Below are 17,170 nucleotides of genomic sequence, written 5' to 3' on the forward strand. Positions count from 1 at the left end.
GCTTGTAAAATGTAAATGAAAACTGTCCTATTCCTCCTCTCCCAACTTTTTCTTTGTGTAAGCTCCAAACCACCTACTTTTCCAACTGTGAAAAGGTCTGTCGTCCCCTCTCCCCTCCTACATAGCATCAACCTCAAGTCTAGCTTACGAAATGCCCAACACCCTCCTGTACTGTTCTTATCACCTACCCTGCTTTATACAGCAAACCAGTAGGACAATAGTACAGTGTGAGGATACTAGTCACTGGAATCATTGACTTTCTTGGACATCCCCCAACCTCTTTGCAGGTAAGTGTTAACACAGAAGAGCGGTCCTCATATACAGATATTGGAGAAGACTTACCTGCAAAGAGGTTGGGGGGATGTACGGGAAGGTCCATGATTCCAGTGACTAGGATCCTCACACTGTACTTTTGCCCTACTGGTTTGCTGTATAAAGCGGCGTAGGTCCCATGTGGTCACCGGAGCCAAGTCTCTCCGTTGCTGTTTTGATCGCCTCCATGAGCCCCACTCTCTACGTTACCTCTGCTCTATTGTTACACTAAGTCTCAGGACGTTGAAGCTTCAGCCCATTCAACCTCAGGGGGTGCTCCACAACCCACTCCATTGCACAGTGTGGACTATCGAAGAACATGTCTTTGCCCTAGAAAATTATCCAAATCTTGCCTGGATAGAGCAACATATTTTTTATATCTTGATCCCAGGACCACAAGAGTGATTACAAGGACTAGTTGGCTGGTCTACTGACTAGAGTCTCAGGGACAGAAAAGGCTCCAACCACCTTGAAACCAGCACCTGGGCTCTACCTGTTGTGAATCTTACCCCCATGTGGTGCTACCCCAGTCCTGGACCCTTGGAAGTGGGTATGAAGGTGAGCCTGAAAGTGCTCTGCCAGCCTATTTATGATCCAACCAGAACCAAAGCGAAGCAAAGCATCGCCTCTTAGCTCTGCATTGGAACCAGCTCTGCATGACACCTCATCGGTGCAGAACCTTGCATCGCAGCCCCACAGCTGCTGCAGAAAGCATCCTTAATGCAGGACCTTGTATATCAGCCCCAAAACTCCTTTGAACCACCACTGCACAAGTCATCCTTGACGCGGGACCTCGCATCACAGCCCTGCAGCTCCTGGAAACACCGCTGTGAGACACATCCTTGACCAGGATCTCACATTGCAGCTCACAGCCCATCGAAACTGCTACAATGCAACGCATCCTCCATTCGTGATCTCGCAATGCTCCACAACCCGGATTTCAAGTCCTTTGTTCCGCAGGCCTAACTTGGTCCCTGTACGCAGCCTGCGCTCCATCACAGTTGGCATGAACTTGTGACTTTCTGGCATGACCAGATAACTAGAGTTGGGGCTTTGTGCTTCTACCCACTATTTCTACTTAAATCTTCAAAATTGCTTATTTTCCTGATTAGAAACCCTAGCACACGTGATATTCAAATTATGTTTCTTTTCCCCATGTTGTTTACAACAAAACAATTAATCCATTAGTCGAGTTCTTTTCTTTTTCTTTTCTTTAATCAAACTACAAGTTTTCCAGTCAGTAAAATGTTCTTAGGCCAACACGTGTTTCGTCGACTCAGTAATTTTATACAGGCGACTTGTTCACGGCTAGGTAAGAAAACAATACGATAGCTTGTGTTAAATTTTTTAAAACGTATACATTCGTCTTTTCAGAACAAATGTGCTACCAGGGGGGTGTAATAAACAAGGTGCCTATGCATGCATATGATAAAGTGACAGTTAGAGTTTTGGTTTAGGAACCAAACGAAAAAGGATTCCCATAATTTCATACCATTTGCACATGGATTGGATTGCAAAAGTGAATACTGAAAGTTGTATGTGACAGAATTTAGTTCTATGTGGTTTTACACCCAGTTGCACGGAAATTAGAAAGTATAAGATAAAACTAAAAATGTCACACTATGACCTACGACCAAAGAGAAACCACCACTTCCTTCATCCAATAGATCAGCCTCTTAAAACATGCAGTGAGAGTCCAAGAAATACCGAGACAACCAACCTGAACAGTGATACTGAAATATAGTCTATGGGGAGACACAAAAGAAACGCATTTGTATATCAGAATACGTTCAAATAGTCCTGTATTAAATCTCAAGCTACACTGAAAAAAAATATATATATATGCCTCCAAGATTAGAGTCAGTATACATACTTTCCCTCATGTAGTGTTTTTACTTTATTACTGTTTGAAGTGCTACATAAACATGTTACACATTGGCTCTAAATTAAGCCTGAATGCTTTTGTGCCAAGTTACCAGAAGGTTAAGCACAGATTAATTTGGGGTTTGCTTGTAACTACACCATGACAGAAATTGTGTTTTTTGTTCGACCCACTCAACCTTTAACTCAATTTCCTACATTGGTGTTCAGCGGTGGGATTAGGACTGGTGTTTGTGCAGTGCCACACAGTGATTTTGGTGTGACACTAAAAAGCCCAGATAAATAATTTGATATCAATTCAAGTTTTCTCAATTATCCTTGATTGGCCCTTTTGCTTTTTTCAAATTAACCCTCACGCTACATGACTATCTGTGCCTATGACCATACCTGCAAGGATGGAGTTTGAGCTTGTCAACATAGATGTCTACTCTGTGGCTGAGATCAAGGAGTTCTATAAGGAAAGGGGGCTTCCAGTCAAAAAGAATACCAGGAAATCGGAACTCCAGAAAGCCCTGAGAATCATCTCGGGGAAGGATCACCAATTATGCACATCAGCAGATAACCAGGAGGATTTGGAAGCGCAAGGGGAGGACCTGGACACAGGTGCTGAGTTGCAGAACCCAGAAGAGTGAACAACAAGCTCAAAGTAGTGGAGCCTCCTCCCAGGCTAAGGAGCAGTATATCTTCCAATTTCCTGTCCCCAGATGAGCTGGAGGACAGGAAGGCTGAAAGGAAGTTAAAGATGCAAATGGTGAAGCTAAAGTTGGAGCAGAGGAGGGGAAGGCTGAAGCTGAGAGAGCCTTGGCAAGCGAAAAAATCTGGCCATGGAAGAAAGGAGATTGGCTGATGATCTAAGTCTCAGAGAGCTGGACATCAGAACTAAACAAGTGGAGTCCAGCTATAATGGTGGTAGCATACCCACAGTGAGCTCTGGAGATAGGAGGGTCCATATTCCGAAGGAGATGGTGCTTAGCTTTTTTGTAGGAGTCGACATCAATAAATAGTTCGAAATCTATCAGGACTCCCTGGAGATGCATAGGGTCCCTGAAGAAGATTGGGGTCTGTCTCAGGAGGCACAAACCTAGTGAAGGGAGGGGTGCCCTGCAGGCCCTAGAAAAGGGGGCAGGATGAGGTAACCCTCTCCCCTCATGAAGGACACCATTTTCAGACAGTATGACCTCACCCAAGAAAAGTACATGAAGACGTTTAGGGGCAGTCAGAAGCTACCCCATATGTCCAAAGTAAATTGTGTGGATTATTTTAGAAAGGCACTGTATGGCTGGGATTACCAAGGGCAAAATAGCACATGTTCAGTCTCTGTTTTACAGAGCTGCATTAACACCTAACTCTGGGGAGCTTGCTAAGGAGGCAGACAGCTGTCTCAGCACCAGGGTACACAAGAAGGTATCTGGGGAGAGATCACCACAAGGGTGGGCAGGGTCCCCACAAGACGAAGTAGGGGAGAGATAACAATATTAACAAGGAGTTCTTTAAAGGTCCCCAAAATAGTTCCATGGGGCAGGTTTCCCAATCCCCATTTAAGTACAAGAAGAATAGGTTTGCGGATCTTAAACCTCAGGGAAGTTCACCCCTAATGTTATGACTGCCAACAGGGTGGGCACTTCAAGGGTTATGCCAAGAGTCCCAAGAGGGCACAGCCCCCACTGTTGGGCATACACTGGGGCTGGTTAGTGTAGTGCTTGGAGAGGAGGTTGTCCCACTTAGTTTGGGGGGTGTGCAGAGGTTACCCTACTGTCCCTGGGGGAGGGACAGATGGTGCCAAATGCCCACATTCCTAGAAACACTAAAAAGTACAGGCAGTCAGTCATCCTCAATAGGAACTGGGTGGAGGCTCTGTGAAACACAGGAGCCAGCACAACAACTGTGAGGTGTCATCTGGTGTCCTCACAGCTGATAGTCCCTAGTGTATTCCACCTAGCTGACAACCATGAGAGTCACCCACTGGCTCTGGTTCCCTTTAAGGTGATGGGTCTCAGGATCCTTGAGGGTAGCTGGTAGTCCATCCATGCCTGTGGATTGCCTGCTGCATAATGAGATGGAGCACACCATCTGAAAAGATGTGGAGCTCTGTCCATACCTGGAACTGTTGGGGTTGCTTGTATGGGTGTGCCTGACCACACGGCTCATGGCTGCCCAAAAGGGAAATCAGGAAGACCTGGAGCTTGGAAAAGTGGCCCAGGTATCAGCCAGATAAAAGGACAAGGGGAGCAGGCAAAAACATGGTTTGGGAGGAGGCTGAGTGTGATTGCAAAGCCCCAGAACCTACAGGGAAACCTATCTGAACTGACCAATTGGCAGAAGGACAGAGGTCCCAGCAGGGAGGAGTTCTGCAGGGCACAGGAGGAGTGCCCCACTGTTGAAGGCTTACAGCGGCAGGCCCAGGCAGATGGTGACACCGCTGGTGATCACCTGATTTACTGGGAAAATGGTCTCCTATAGGCTCACTAGCCTAAGGTTCATGAGCCTGGGGCAACCCATGTGCTGGTGGTCCCCCAGTGCTGTAGGGCCTTCCTATTGGAGCTGGCTCATGATGTTCCCCGGGCAAGTCATCTGGGGCAGTGCAAGACCTTTGGCAGACCTGTGACCCACTTTCATTGGCCCCGGATGAAGGTGACCTCAGATGCATTCTCTAGGTCATGTCCTACCTGCCAGGGCAATGGGAAGTCATAAGGGAAGCACAAGGCTCCCCTGGTTCCCCTTCCAGTCATTGGGACCCCATTTGAAAAGGTGTGCATCGACATTGCTGGACCTCTCGACAACAAGACAGCTGTGAGCAACAGGTTCATCCTGGTCTTGGTGGACTATGCCACTCGGTACCTGGAGGCAATACTGCACCCACGGTGACCAGAGCACTGATGGGGATATTTATAAGTGTGGGGTTCCACAAGGAGTTAGTATCTTACTGTGGTACCAACTTAATGTCAGCATACATGAAGTCCATGTGGTAAAAATGAGGGGTAACCTACAAGTTCTCAATACCCTATCATCTCCAAACCAATGAGCTTGTTGAGAGGTTCAACAGGACCCTCAAAGGATTGATCATGGGCTTGTCAGAGCCCTAGAGGCAGAAGTGGGAAGTCTGCTTGCCATGTCAGTAGTTCGCTTATAAGGAGGTACCTCAGAAGGGGGTTGGATTCAGCCCATCTGAAGGTCTGTACTGCTGCCCTGTCAGAGGTCCTCTCAGCCAAGAAAAGGGGGTTGGGAGCCAGCTCCCCAATAAAGCCTCTCAGGATGAGGTCAGCCACGTGCAAGCCCTTCACACCAAGATGAAGCACTTCTGGAAGGAGGCGAAGGAGAATCTGGAAGCCAGCCAGGAGGTCATGAAGCTCTGGTATGACCAGTAGGCCACTATGGTTGGGGTTCAGCCTAGCCTAAAAATGTGGGTGATGGAGCCTGTGTAGCAAGGCAGATGGTCTTGGTTCTATGAGGTGAAATAGCCCAAGGGGGAGGTCACCTACCTGGTGGAACTCAGGGCCCACAGGAAAACATTGCTAGTCCTTCCCTTCAATCGCCTCAAGCTACTCTTTAAGAAGTCAGAGATTACCATGCTAATGGTCATGGATAACAGAGTGGAAGAGGAGAGTGAACCACTTCCAAGGAGCAAGATGGGTGGGTGTAGAGTGTCAACATCTTCCCTACCATGACCCTAGAGAAACAGAGGGAGTGTTGTCAAGTTTGCCTTCCATTTCTCCCTAACCCCAGGGCTCACTATATTGTTTACTCGTGATATACATAATGGAGACAGTATTCTGTGAAGAATAAGATCTACAGGCTATCTGACAGGGTGAGAACCAGCTTAAAGAAAGAAGTCTCCAAAATGCTTGACCTGGGGGCAATTGTTCCCTCAAGCTGCCCTTGGTCCAGCCCAATGGTGCTGGTCCCCACAGTCGCCCCTCCATGTACCACACCCAAACTCCAGTTCTGCTTGGATTACCATGGTCTCAATGTAGTTACTAGGACTGATGTTCACCTCATTTCCCGAGCTGATGAGCTCATTGAGAGGTTGGGGGCAGCTAAGTTCCTCATAAGTTTGATCTGACGTCTGGGTACCGGCAGATGGCCTTAACTGAGGGGGCCAAAGAGAGGTGTGCATTCTCTAACCCAGAAGGCCATTTTCGAGTGATGCCTTTTGGGTTGAAGAACGCCCTTGCCACCTACCAGAGGTTAGTCAATCAGGTCCTGGCTGGGTAAGAAAACATCAGTGCTGCCTGCCCAGACAACATTTCTCTCTTCAGTTCCAGATTGCAGGCCCACCTGTGCCTTCTCAGAGAAGTGCTTCAAACTCTACAGAGAGCAGGCCTGACTATCAAGGGCTGTAAGTGCCAAATAGGGAAGGATTCTGTGGTCTACTTGGGTCACCAAGTTGGAGGGGGAAAGAGACATCCACTCAGGCCAAAATCCATATCAATCTGGCTTGGGAGCCCTCCGCAAGACCCAGACAGAGGAGAGGGCCTTCCTGGGCCTCACCAGGTCTTACAGGAGATTTACCAAGGGCTATGGTACTGTTTCTAACTTGACACTGTTGATTTCTGAGAAGCAGCCCAGGCCACCTAGACTGAGACATGCCAAACTGTTTTAAACACTCTGAAGAAGGCCATGTGCAAGAACCCCCGTGCTCAAGGCCCATGATTTCTCCCAAGAGTTCACTGTGCAGTGAGATGTCTCAGAGCATAGCATAAGGCCCATCCTCTCACAACTAAATGAAAAGAGCCTACATCAACTGGTAGCATTTATTAGAAGAATGTTGCTTTCTAGGGAACAGAGGTGCAGTGCAATAGAAAGGAAAGCAATTGCAGTGAGCTGGGCACTGAAGAAGTTGCAACCATACCGATTTGGGGCTCACTATCGGGTTCAGGCAGATCCCTCAGATGGATAATGCAGATGAGGAGTGAGATTTCCAAGCTGTTGAGGGGGTTCATCTCCCTCCAGAGAATGGACTTTACAGTGGAGCATTGCCCCGGAACTGATGATGCCAATACTAATGGTCTGTCCAGGTTGTTCCACCTTAGTGATGAGAACTCCCAGGAGGGTGGATAATTCACTCTGCTTTCAGCACGTTCGACCTGACACCATTACCATGGTTTTGACCCAATGTTTTGGCTTAAATCCTGCTGTTTTTACTGACTTCATTTTTGCTGGCCTTAGGACCCAGCAAAGGTGCTTGTGCTCTCTCCCTAAAACATGGCAATACTGGCATACATCTAATTGGCACATTTACTTTACTTGTAAATCCTTTGTAAATTTGTACTACATGTACTCAGGGCCTATAAATTAAATACTACTTGTGGGCCTGTAGCACTCATTGTGTCACCCTCTTAAGTACCTTTCTAAACATGTTTCAGGCTTGACGTTGCAGCCTGTGTGCACAGTTTTAAAGTAAACCTTTTGCAGGCCTAAAACTCCCTTTTTAATACATATAAGTCTCCCATAGGTTAGGCCCTAAGCAGGAAGCAGTCCATTTGAAAATTAGGACATGTATTTTTAATGTTTACATGTAATCGTAGTGAAAAACTCATAACTTCGTTTTTCACAACTGAAAGGCCTACCTCTCTCATAAGATAATATTTGGATAAATAAATACCATTAGCAAGCGATAACTTTCAATTGGGAACAGTTAAGATTGTTGATTTTGGTGTCTAAAGAATTGTAATTTAAAACCGCCTTCAAGGTAAAGTCGGATTTTAAATCACAATTCTGAAAATGGCACTGTTAGAAAGTTGGCATTTTCTTGTCCTAACCATTTGGTGCCTTCAGCCTGTATCCTGGGTCACATGGCTAGGTGTAGCTGACAATTGGGCTTGTTGTATTGGTCCTAGATAGTGAGAAAATGGAAGAATAGGTGTTGGCAGAATGGGCCATCTCTGACTTAATTAGGGGGAGGAGTTGTCACCTACCATTCACATCACAAATCTGTGCCTGAGCACACTCACAAAGGGTTTAACATTAGTTTTTTATGACCCCAGACAAGCTACGGCCAGACCAGGAAGACAGGAAATTTGAAACACCTCTAGGGGTAGAAATCTCCAGACCCTTTTCCTACTTCAAAGTTGGCACCAGGTATAAATATTAGACCCTCAGAACCAATTCTTCAGTAAGGGTGGAGTTTTGCCCTCTCCGCATTCCACTTGCAAGCAAAATTGCATCAACCGCTGTGTGAGAATTTGGGTCCCCTAGCTTGATATTTGGGTGCTAGAACACCTCCCAGTAAGATTTCTCAACACAGGCTGTCACAGCAGTTCACGACCATTCAGGTTCAGAAAGCTATCACTAGAGCAGAAAATCTACATGTGGCAGAAAGAAGCAGTGTTTTCTTGGCGGGCTGCGTGGTGCAGTTCACATAGATTTTACAGTGCAGAACAAGCTATTAGTGCTAAAATAATCAGCATGAGCAGTGTGCCGAATTCCACTGGCTAGCAGCACTCAGTGGAATCCCACTGAGCTTTTATGTAACTCCGCTGAATGTTGTTGTATGAAACTCCACAAGTTCTGCCCACCGCTAATCTTCAGTACACCTCTGGATGTGTGGAATGCTCAGAAGGACTACTTTGCTGCAAGAAAGACTTCTACTCCGCTGCCGTGCTGCCCGAGTGAAAAGGAATGGACCTGTATATTGAACCCAGGACCACTAGAGTGGCTCCAACAGCTAGCTGGCTAGACTCCTGATTAGCGTCTCAGGGTCAGAAAAGGCTCCAACCACCTTGAACCCCAGCCCCTGCACTCTGTATGCTGTGAGTCTTGCCCCAAGTGCTGCCACCCCAGTCATGGACCCTTGAAAGTGGGCCTGAAGGTGCTCCGACAGCTTAGCTGTGGTCCAAACTAAACTGAGCCAGTGTGATATATCCCCTCTCACATCAAAACCATCGCTGTGCAACACATGCCCGATCCCACAGCTCTCAGAGCCGCCGCTGCATGACACCTCCTCAAAGCAGCACCTCTCATTAAGTCTAAAACCCCTTGGAGCCGCCACTGCACTACACATCCTTAAAGCAGGACCTCTTATTACAACCCCACAACTCCCCAGAACCTATGCTGCACAACGTATACCCAACACAGGACCTCACATCACAGCCTGCGACCAATCGGAACCGCCACTGCATGACGCATTGTTGATGTGAGATCCTGTAAAGCTCTGCACAACAGATTTAAGATACTTTGTTCAGCGGGCCTAACTGGGTAGCTGTATTGGGCCCACAGTCCATTGTGGTTGGCCTGAGCCTATGACTTTGTCCCAATCTGGTGTGTCCAGATAATCACAGTTGGCGCTTTGTGCTTTTAGGCACTATTTTTACTCAAATCTTTAAAACTGCATATCTCTGGTTCTCCTTCCTTTCTTTCTGGAATTTGAGTTTTGGAACACCACCTTTTTACTTTATTAGGTGTCAGCTATATGGGCAGACTGGCCAGAACCATAATGGATGTTGGGTTCTAAACTGAGAGTGATCCTGTCCACTTATGAACAGGATTCTTACATAGTGGAATGTGGAGACAAGAAATTGATGAATGATCTATTAATACATATTGAAAATGGTATGTAACTTATTTAGCACTATATATGGAATTAAATTTGTATTAGTTTAAAGGATGTCCATATAGATCTTGGGAACAATTGATGATGATGATTTAAATATATCCATGATAGGCAACCTGCCTCCTGAACCCACCTCACAACCCCTCTTTTTTCTTTTCTTCTTCTTTTCTTCCTCACATGTTTCTTTCCTTTCTTTATTTCTCCTTGTCTCCGTTTTCACGTCTTTCCTTTTTGTTTCCATTTTCCTACAATCTTAACCACAAGGAACAGGATATACTTGAGAAGAAATTGCTAAATTGTAGCAAGAGTATAGATGCAGGTTTCCGTATGGAGATCTGTCAATACTAAGCAAGTATATTCATTAATGTTGGTTAAATGACAAATACATGCACTAACGTATTTGACATATTGGTGCCCTATGCCACACAACGAGTTATGTGGGTAAATGAATATCTCACCAAGTTACCTTCGAGTACAACATTGCATGATTTTTTTAAACCCGTTTTAAACTCAAGGTTTAGACCAGGGGTATTCAAACTGTGGGGTGAGACCTCCAGGGGGGACGTGGAGTGATAGAAAGGGGGTCATGCATTCCCGGTCACACTTCTGCCCAAATTACTTCTGTCGTCTTCATTCTCCCCAAAGCAGGAGCGTGCTTAAGATTTAGAAGGTGACAGGTGTGCGGGATGAAAGAAGCTGATTGCGCATCACGTATATTCCTAACTTTCAGTGATAAAATGAATAACCCACAATGATTTATTACAATCGATATTATATATCCATAATACCGAAGAGCTTTAACGTTATCAATCATCTCACATTATGCTACTAATTAGATACTTCCTCCAGGAAATGCCTTTCATTAATTTAAAAAATGAGTTTCACTGCCACGCAAAGTGCAAGTGAAACATCACTCTTGGGTGCACAATTCACATTGTCGGAAGGTAACATATTTAATTTGTTTTAGTGAAACCAAAAATACGATCGCCCAATAAGGTTAGTGTGAGGCTGCAACTTGTGACGATTAACAATAGAGAGTATGGTACGAAAACGTACAAGATAATGATGGATTCATTAAAATAGTTATTTGTGGCTTTAGGGATGAAAGAGAAGTGCAATGGACTACTAGGGCTTCCGCCCCCCTCCTCCCCCGTCGTGTATCTCAACCCGGGCTGCTGCAGTGCAGCTGGAGCTGCTGTGAGCTCGGCTGGGCAGTGTCTGGAGTCTTATCTCCGGCACACCCGGGTTTTTCACAGGTCTTTAAAGACCATTTGAATATTTACATACCTTTTGTAAACAGGTTACCAAGGCTTAGTGTTTTTTTCTAGTTTCAGTACCCCGTGGGCCCCCACTCTGCCTATTCCTTACATTTGTATTTTACATTTACTGGGGTAGTGTGAGAATGCATTTCATGAAAATGAATATAAAGTATGGTTTCCAAAAGAAAAATGCCAGCCCTGTGTTGTTTAAAGAGCCTGCAAAGACCTCCTCCTGACACAAAATAGAGTTATATATAAAAAAAATATGTATTCATTTGTTGTGTGACTTTTCTGTCTTTGTTCCCTTTATTTATCATTCATGCATCGTTGAGGCAGCCCTAGAACACAATTAAAAGTGCTTTCTATTTATATTTGCTGTACTGGGGTGGGTGCTGAGCAGTGATTAATATGTAATGAGGGCCCTCACCAGTTGGCCACTGCAACTTTAACCACCTACCCTTGCCTTGCCTGCGCAGCCAATGACAATACCTATGCAACTACGAATCATAACACTTGTACAAGTGTTATGGGAGAGGAGTTGGCCTAACGGCTACGGCATTCGTCCTCGAATCTGGGGAACTGGGTTTGAGTCTCGGCAATGACGCTGAACATCCTGTGATTCTGGGCAAATCACTTAATCTACCCGTGCGTAACCCCCAAAAAAATGAATGTGTCCTCGTGTAATGCAACTGGTGCTATGTAAAGCGCTCTGATACCCGATTCGGGTCAAGTTCACGCTATATAAAACTCTGTAAAAAACTTTTTTTAAAGTGTGACTATTCAGACTATTTCAAGCCCCCAAAGCTATAAGAATGGCATGGGTGTCAGGAGTTTATCGTTTTTAATGTATATTGAATTAATAAACAGCTGTTCTGCTCATCTCTAAATTACACAGACAGAGCCACCATGTGGCAGACTGTCTAAGTGCCAGTGTGCACAATTAGGTGCCAGTGCGGAGCGCCGGAAACCACTTGCTCAAATTAAGCACTGGTGCTGAGGTAACAGGGGAGAGGGACGTTGGTTCCAGAAGGGAAGGGGGAGGGTGAGAGGAAAGCGGCATGGGTAAACTGCTTAACTCTGCACAAGACTGCAAGGGTTTTAAGGGACACCTGCTGCTCCCTGCCAGGGCCAGGTGAGCTTCTAATGTGGCAGCACGTATTCCTGCTGAGTGGAAGTCCCATCAGAAAGGTTAACTAGACTTCTTTTGGATGTTAATTGCTGTATTTTGGTTATAAACTGGTACTGATGGGGTGAAATCTTTCCTCAGTGTTACTGTGTGTACAAAATGTCAAAATAATGAAGCAATACTATCCCAAAATACGCGGCATCACATAACATTATTTATATTTTCTTCTCACACAATTTGGTCAAGAATGTCACGTAATTTGGTCCTCACCTGCCTCTTGATTCCAGTAGCCTTGCCTGCAGGTTTAGAATTTTTTGTCAGGAGGGGGTTCTTACGCCTGAAAATGTTGACAGGGGGGTCTCGGCATCCTAAAGTTTGAAGACTTCTGGTTTAGACCCTGACGGGTGAGTAGCGCCCTTTACATACTCCTGATTGATTGATTATAGCACTAATGTAGGTGGTTGTTTCTGTCCTTGAAGGTTCTGTATCATCTATCTCACTTTTATATGTTTGTATATTTTATTTATATTTATGTTTGTACATTTTGTGTATTTATTATGTTACAGCCCTGAAGATGTTCCCATGCTGTGAACGAAGAACTTTGGCTGTTTGCTGTAACGTCTGGAGTGTATTTTGTATACATGCAAAATAAAGAAGATATGGAATATGTCAGATCTTGATTTGGACTTTGTGGTATGAATGTTGATTGTTTGGTGCGCCACTATTTCTGTTTTGTGTTACGATGTGACCATAGTGTTGCACCCCTGGGCATCAGTGATTATAGAGCGTGCACATTGCAAGGACTAAATTCGAACAAACATTTAGATCTGGGACAAGGGAGAGGTGCAGCCTATTTTGGGCTTGCCGCTCTGGTTTTTCTTTTGTAAATAGTATAGTGGTAGCTGTTGTCAGGATCGCGTTCAAACTTGTAAGGAGTTTAAAAGGTTTACTAGAAAGCAAACAGTGTTTTTCAAACTAAAAAACAATAATAGAGCAAATATCTACAATGATGAACAATTCTTGCCGGGTAATGGATTAATTGTTGTTGCTCTGTCTATACCCTTCTGACTGAAATGCTGTGTTTTATGGACTAGCAACACCCAAAATCCAACTACTGTGAGACAGTGTTTGTTACAAGCAATAGTAGGTCTGGAATAGTTATGCTAAGATGAGCTGCACACTTTACTGCTGTGTGGAGAAACGAGGTCCCAACCATAGAAACTCACTTTAGAAAAGAACCGGTGGACCATGAATGTCCTTTTCGAACTTACCTCGTCTCCATCGGTGCCACAGGAGTCATGGGCATGTCGGGCCACTTTGTCCAGGAACTTCAATATGCGAAGCAATGTGTCTCCATTACAAGGAGGAAGAAGGTAGATAAGCAACTGCAGCACTGCCAGCTGCTCCTGGGGGTGTAAAGCTATGCAAACAAAGCACGGACATTAATAAACAAGCATATATCGAATTATGGCAACTATTTGGAGTTCCTCAATAATAATATACAGTAAGTTTTGTGGTCATTATGTAAAAACCTAAACCACTGTCACAAAACAAATATAAATGTATTTTTAGTAGCAGCTTAATGTATGTGTTCTGAAGTGACAGAGAGATCACAAACGTATACTAACTCTAATTTAATCAACCCTGCTGTCCGCTTCTTTTGATGTTTTGCTCAGAAAAGGCTGTGCTCTGAACCAGCACAACTGGCTTCACAAAGAGAGGTCCCTAGAGAAGTCATTAGGCCATAGGGGGCTAGTCAAGGCATGGACTGGTTGGTTCTGTTTTGGATGGGATAAAAATGATTGCAATGTGGTTGCTTAATGTAGAGCCAGTTGGAAGTCTGGTAGGTATTTCATGGACCTCTTTCCCAGGGGCGTAGCAAGAGCTTTTGCTGCCCGGGGCGGTCCATGAGTTTGCGGCCCAGTGACGGCCAGTGCAGGTATGATGGGAGGTAGTCCACAGATGAAGAGAGAAAATACCATTTAAAAAAGAAAAACATGTACCTTGCGCTCGCTGAAATTGCTCACCTCACCCGTTGCTCCCCAAAAAGAGCCACCAGGGACGGACCGCCCCCTACCCCCGCAATCCCCCCACACCCCCAGCTACGCCACTGCTCTTTCCTATACGATATATTACAATCTCATGGCGAAAGACTTCACAGTCAGAATAAGAACCCTTGACTCTTTATCCACAAAGGTCATGTCCTCCTTACCCGAAGTAGCAATGAAGGCAGCGTAGAGCTCTCGCGGTAGCAGCGGATCAGGCATGTCACGAAGAAACTCCTTGAGTAGAGCAGCCACGTCATGGACACTCTGCCTTTCATCCAGGTACACGTCTAAACCCATATCAAATTCCTCCCGCAGCTAGAACAAAACAGGGAAATTACAATGGACGACACAGTGAGCAAAAGAAGATTACACGTTAAAAATGAAGGAATAAGAAGAAAATAAACAAATTCAAGGAGGACAACGGCAAACAAAACAAACAGAGAAAGCCTAAATAATGAGATAAAGATAATAGTATATTAAACAATCATTGACAATACCAATATGTCTGGGTTTAATTTATTAACTCTTGGAAACAGGGTTGGCACATTAAAGACAGACACATTTAGGAAAAGAGGGGCAGAATGTATTTAAGTTCCGCTTAACTCCATTAAAGTCTTCTTTTTGTTTTTATGTGAACTAAAGCTCGAGCGCAGTGGAGCCCTTATTACAGCCATTTGCTCAGTCCTATTAAAGAGAAATAAATGAAGGACTTCAATGAAGGGCTCCTTACCCCCCCCAACTTCATCTCACATAAAAGAAAATGAGAATTTTAATGAAGGCAAAGAGGTCATTAATTTCTATGAGAAACAGGCATTCGAAGAAAGGGAGACTCACCTGCAATGCAAAGGAGGGAGGAAAGTGGTGGCAGGCATGGTGCTGGGGAATGAATGGACGGTGAGAAAGAGAACAGGAGGGGATGGAAAGCAATGGCAATGGAAAGAACAGGTAGGAGGAGCAAGTGCAAAGAGGCATGCACATGGGAAATATGGCAGAGGGGGAAATGAGGATAGCCTTCCTTGTCACACTCCTTACCAATGAGCACCCCAAGTTCCATGGACAGAATTCACCCAAGAAGTAAAATCAAACTTCCCCACCCAATATGGCCTCATAGGAAGTTCCTGTACTGTGTCCAATAAAGGTGGACACAGCCTAAAGTTACTCCTGGAATACAAAAGCAAACATAATGTCATAGACATGTTTTCCGTCCTCCCAAGGGAAAGAGGGAGGTATTCAGGACTGTCAAGAGGAAGAGTATGACTCTGAGTAATGAAGATTACTAGTAAGTAACCAAGACAGTAACACACAGAATTAAAGAGCAGGAGCAAAGAGGAGTGACATGCAGGTAAGGGACAATGAGGAGCATGATTCACAGAAAAAGGAAAGGATAAGACCAATGCGTAGTGATAATAGCAGAGGAGTGGTGGTGGTAGCAATGGAGCCAACAGAGAGGCCTGTAGTGCTAAAATGTTACCTCATGCAATTCAATGCAAGCACTAGTGAGAATGCCTTAAGCTAATGGCTGAAAGAGGCTGTTTGAAAAACAAGCATTTGCAATGCAAATAGGTCTTGCATTTGTGAGTTAGAGCTATTGACATTGTAAATGGCAATGTTTTTTACCTACACATTTTATTTTTGGAGTGAATGTATGTAGTGTGCAAAATTCCTTGGAAGGTCCTGCACTTCGTGATAAATATATTGAAAAAGACGCAAAGTGTGGATTGTGTCAACAATTGCTTGGCACGTACCTCATGGATAAAGTGTCGCAACACATGCACACCATCATGCCTTACTAATGCGAAACTCATTAATAAAACTAGTGCTTACAGACTAACCAACGCGATCGGTGCATGTGAATCCGAATCCCGGCTTCTCTTTCATTTTCTAGACTATTTGACTCACTCTCCTGCATCTTGGTTATCCCCTAAACACTGGGAGGCAATGAAGTTTGCCAAGGGGGCGGGGGGCAGGGGGAAATGTATTAATTGCCTAGTTTTTCACAGGTCGACCGGTACTATTGGTTAAAAGTGTGCAGATTCCATTAAGATATTAAGAGTAATTTACTCGCATCTATGAGAAAATCGACATTAACTAAACAAGATGCCAGAATGAGTGTCAGTTTTCACAGTGTTTTGGACAGTACTGGTTGCTTAGTTTAATTTCATTAATTTTTGTATTTACTCTTTTACACAGCATCCAAAGTAGGTTATCTAACCCCAAAGCCCAGAGTTGTTAAATGACCCATAGAAGGGAGTGTTTTACAGTTGAGCAAATGTGTCCAAATGTAATCTTGGTAGTGCCATGGAAGGATCAGCCAATGAGGTACTCGATGAGCAGGTATTTAACTACACGTTCAAAATGTACGGTATTGTGGCTGTTTGTTTGTACACAACCACCTCTCTGAATGTGTTTATTAACACAGAGCTTCATCTACCAGACAGTGCTCACAGAGGGGAGACTAAAGCACAGAACAAAATGTATTCATTTATCCTGAGTGTGAAGGCACCCGGAAGGCTTAGGTGCGCGCCTGGAGAGGCTAGGGATCCCAGCGCTTCTACAGACTGTGCCGTGCTCCTCTGCACCAGCAGGGCACAGCTCAGAATCTGCAGCTTCTGCTAAGAATAGGTGAGGGGATGAGGTTGGGGCATGCGGAAGTTGCCGGCAGATTTCCAGGTTATTAAAAGTGATGATTCTGACGTGAGGCAATGGAGACTGACTTTGTCTGTACCAGTCTATTTCTCTACCATCTACCGGGCTCACTGTCATGTAGCCATTCATCTCTCTTTGTAAGAGGTGAACGAGCCAATATATTAATTAACAGGTAGAGCCAGCCGGAGATGAGCCAAGCATATATACGAGCCAGTGGGCGAGCCGTGAAAATGATCAGCATGTTAATCATACAGTAAACATGTGAATGTGCGATAATATCTCTTCAGAATTCAAAAAAAGTGAACTTTTTTAGAGCGTCACCTCAGTACACAAGATTATAGCACTGAAT

The 17,170-nt window shown here is 44.8% G+C and overlaps 1 protein-coding gene across 5 annotated transcripts in view; it reads right to left on the reverse strand.

Moving 5' to 3' along the window:
* The window catches only part of LOC146823290 (rho GTPase-activating protein 6-like), a 1,132,600-nt gene that overhangs the window by 151,347 nt on the left and 964,083 nt on the right, over nt 1-17,170 (reverse strand). For all 5 annotated transcript variants that reach the window (XM_085607628.1, XM_085607627.1, XM_085607629.1 and 2 more), the window contains 2 exons: nt 14,340-14,490; nt 13,399-13,547 (listed from right to left, as the gene is read on the reverse strand). In XM_085607628.1, coding sequence (XP_085463754.1) covers nt 13,399-13,547; nt 14,340-14,490 — 300 coding nt within the window. The remainder of the gene's footprint in view (nt 1-13,398; nt 13,548-14,339; nt 14,491-17,170) is intronic.

The sequence above is a fragment of the Triturus cristatus genome, chromosome 5_2, assembly GCF_964204655.1.
Source record: "Triturus cristatus chromosome 5_2, aTriCri1.1, whole genome shotgun sequence".
Taxonomy (NCBI): domain Eukaryota; kingdom Metazoa; phylum Chordata; class Amphibia; order Caudata; family Salamandridae; genus Triturus; species Triturus cristatus.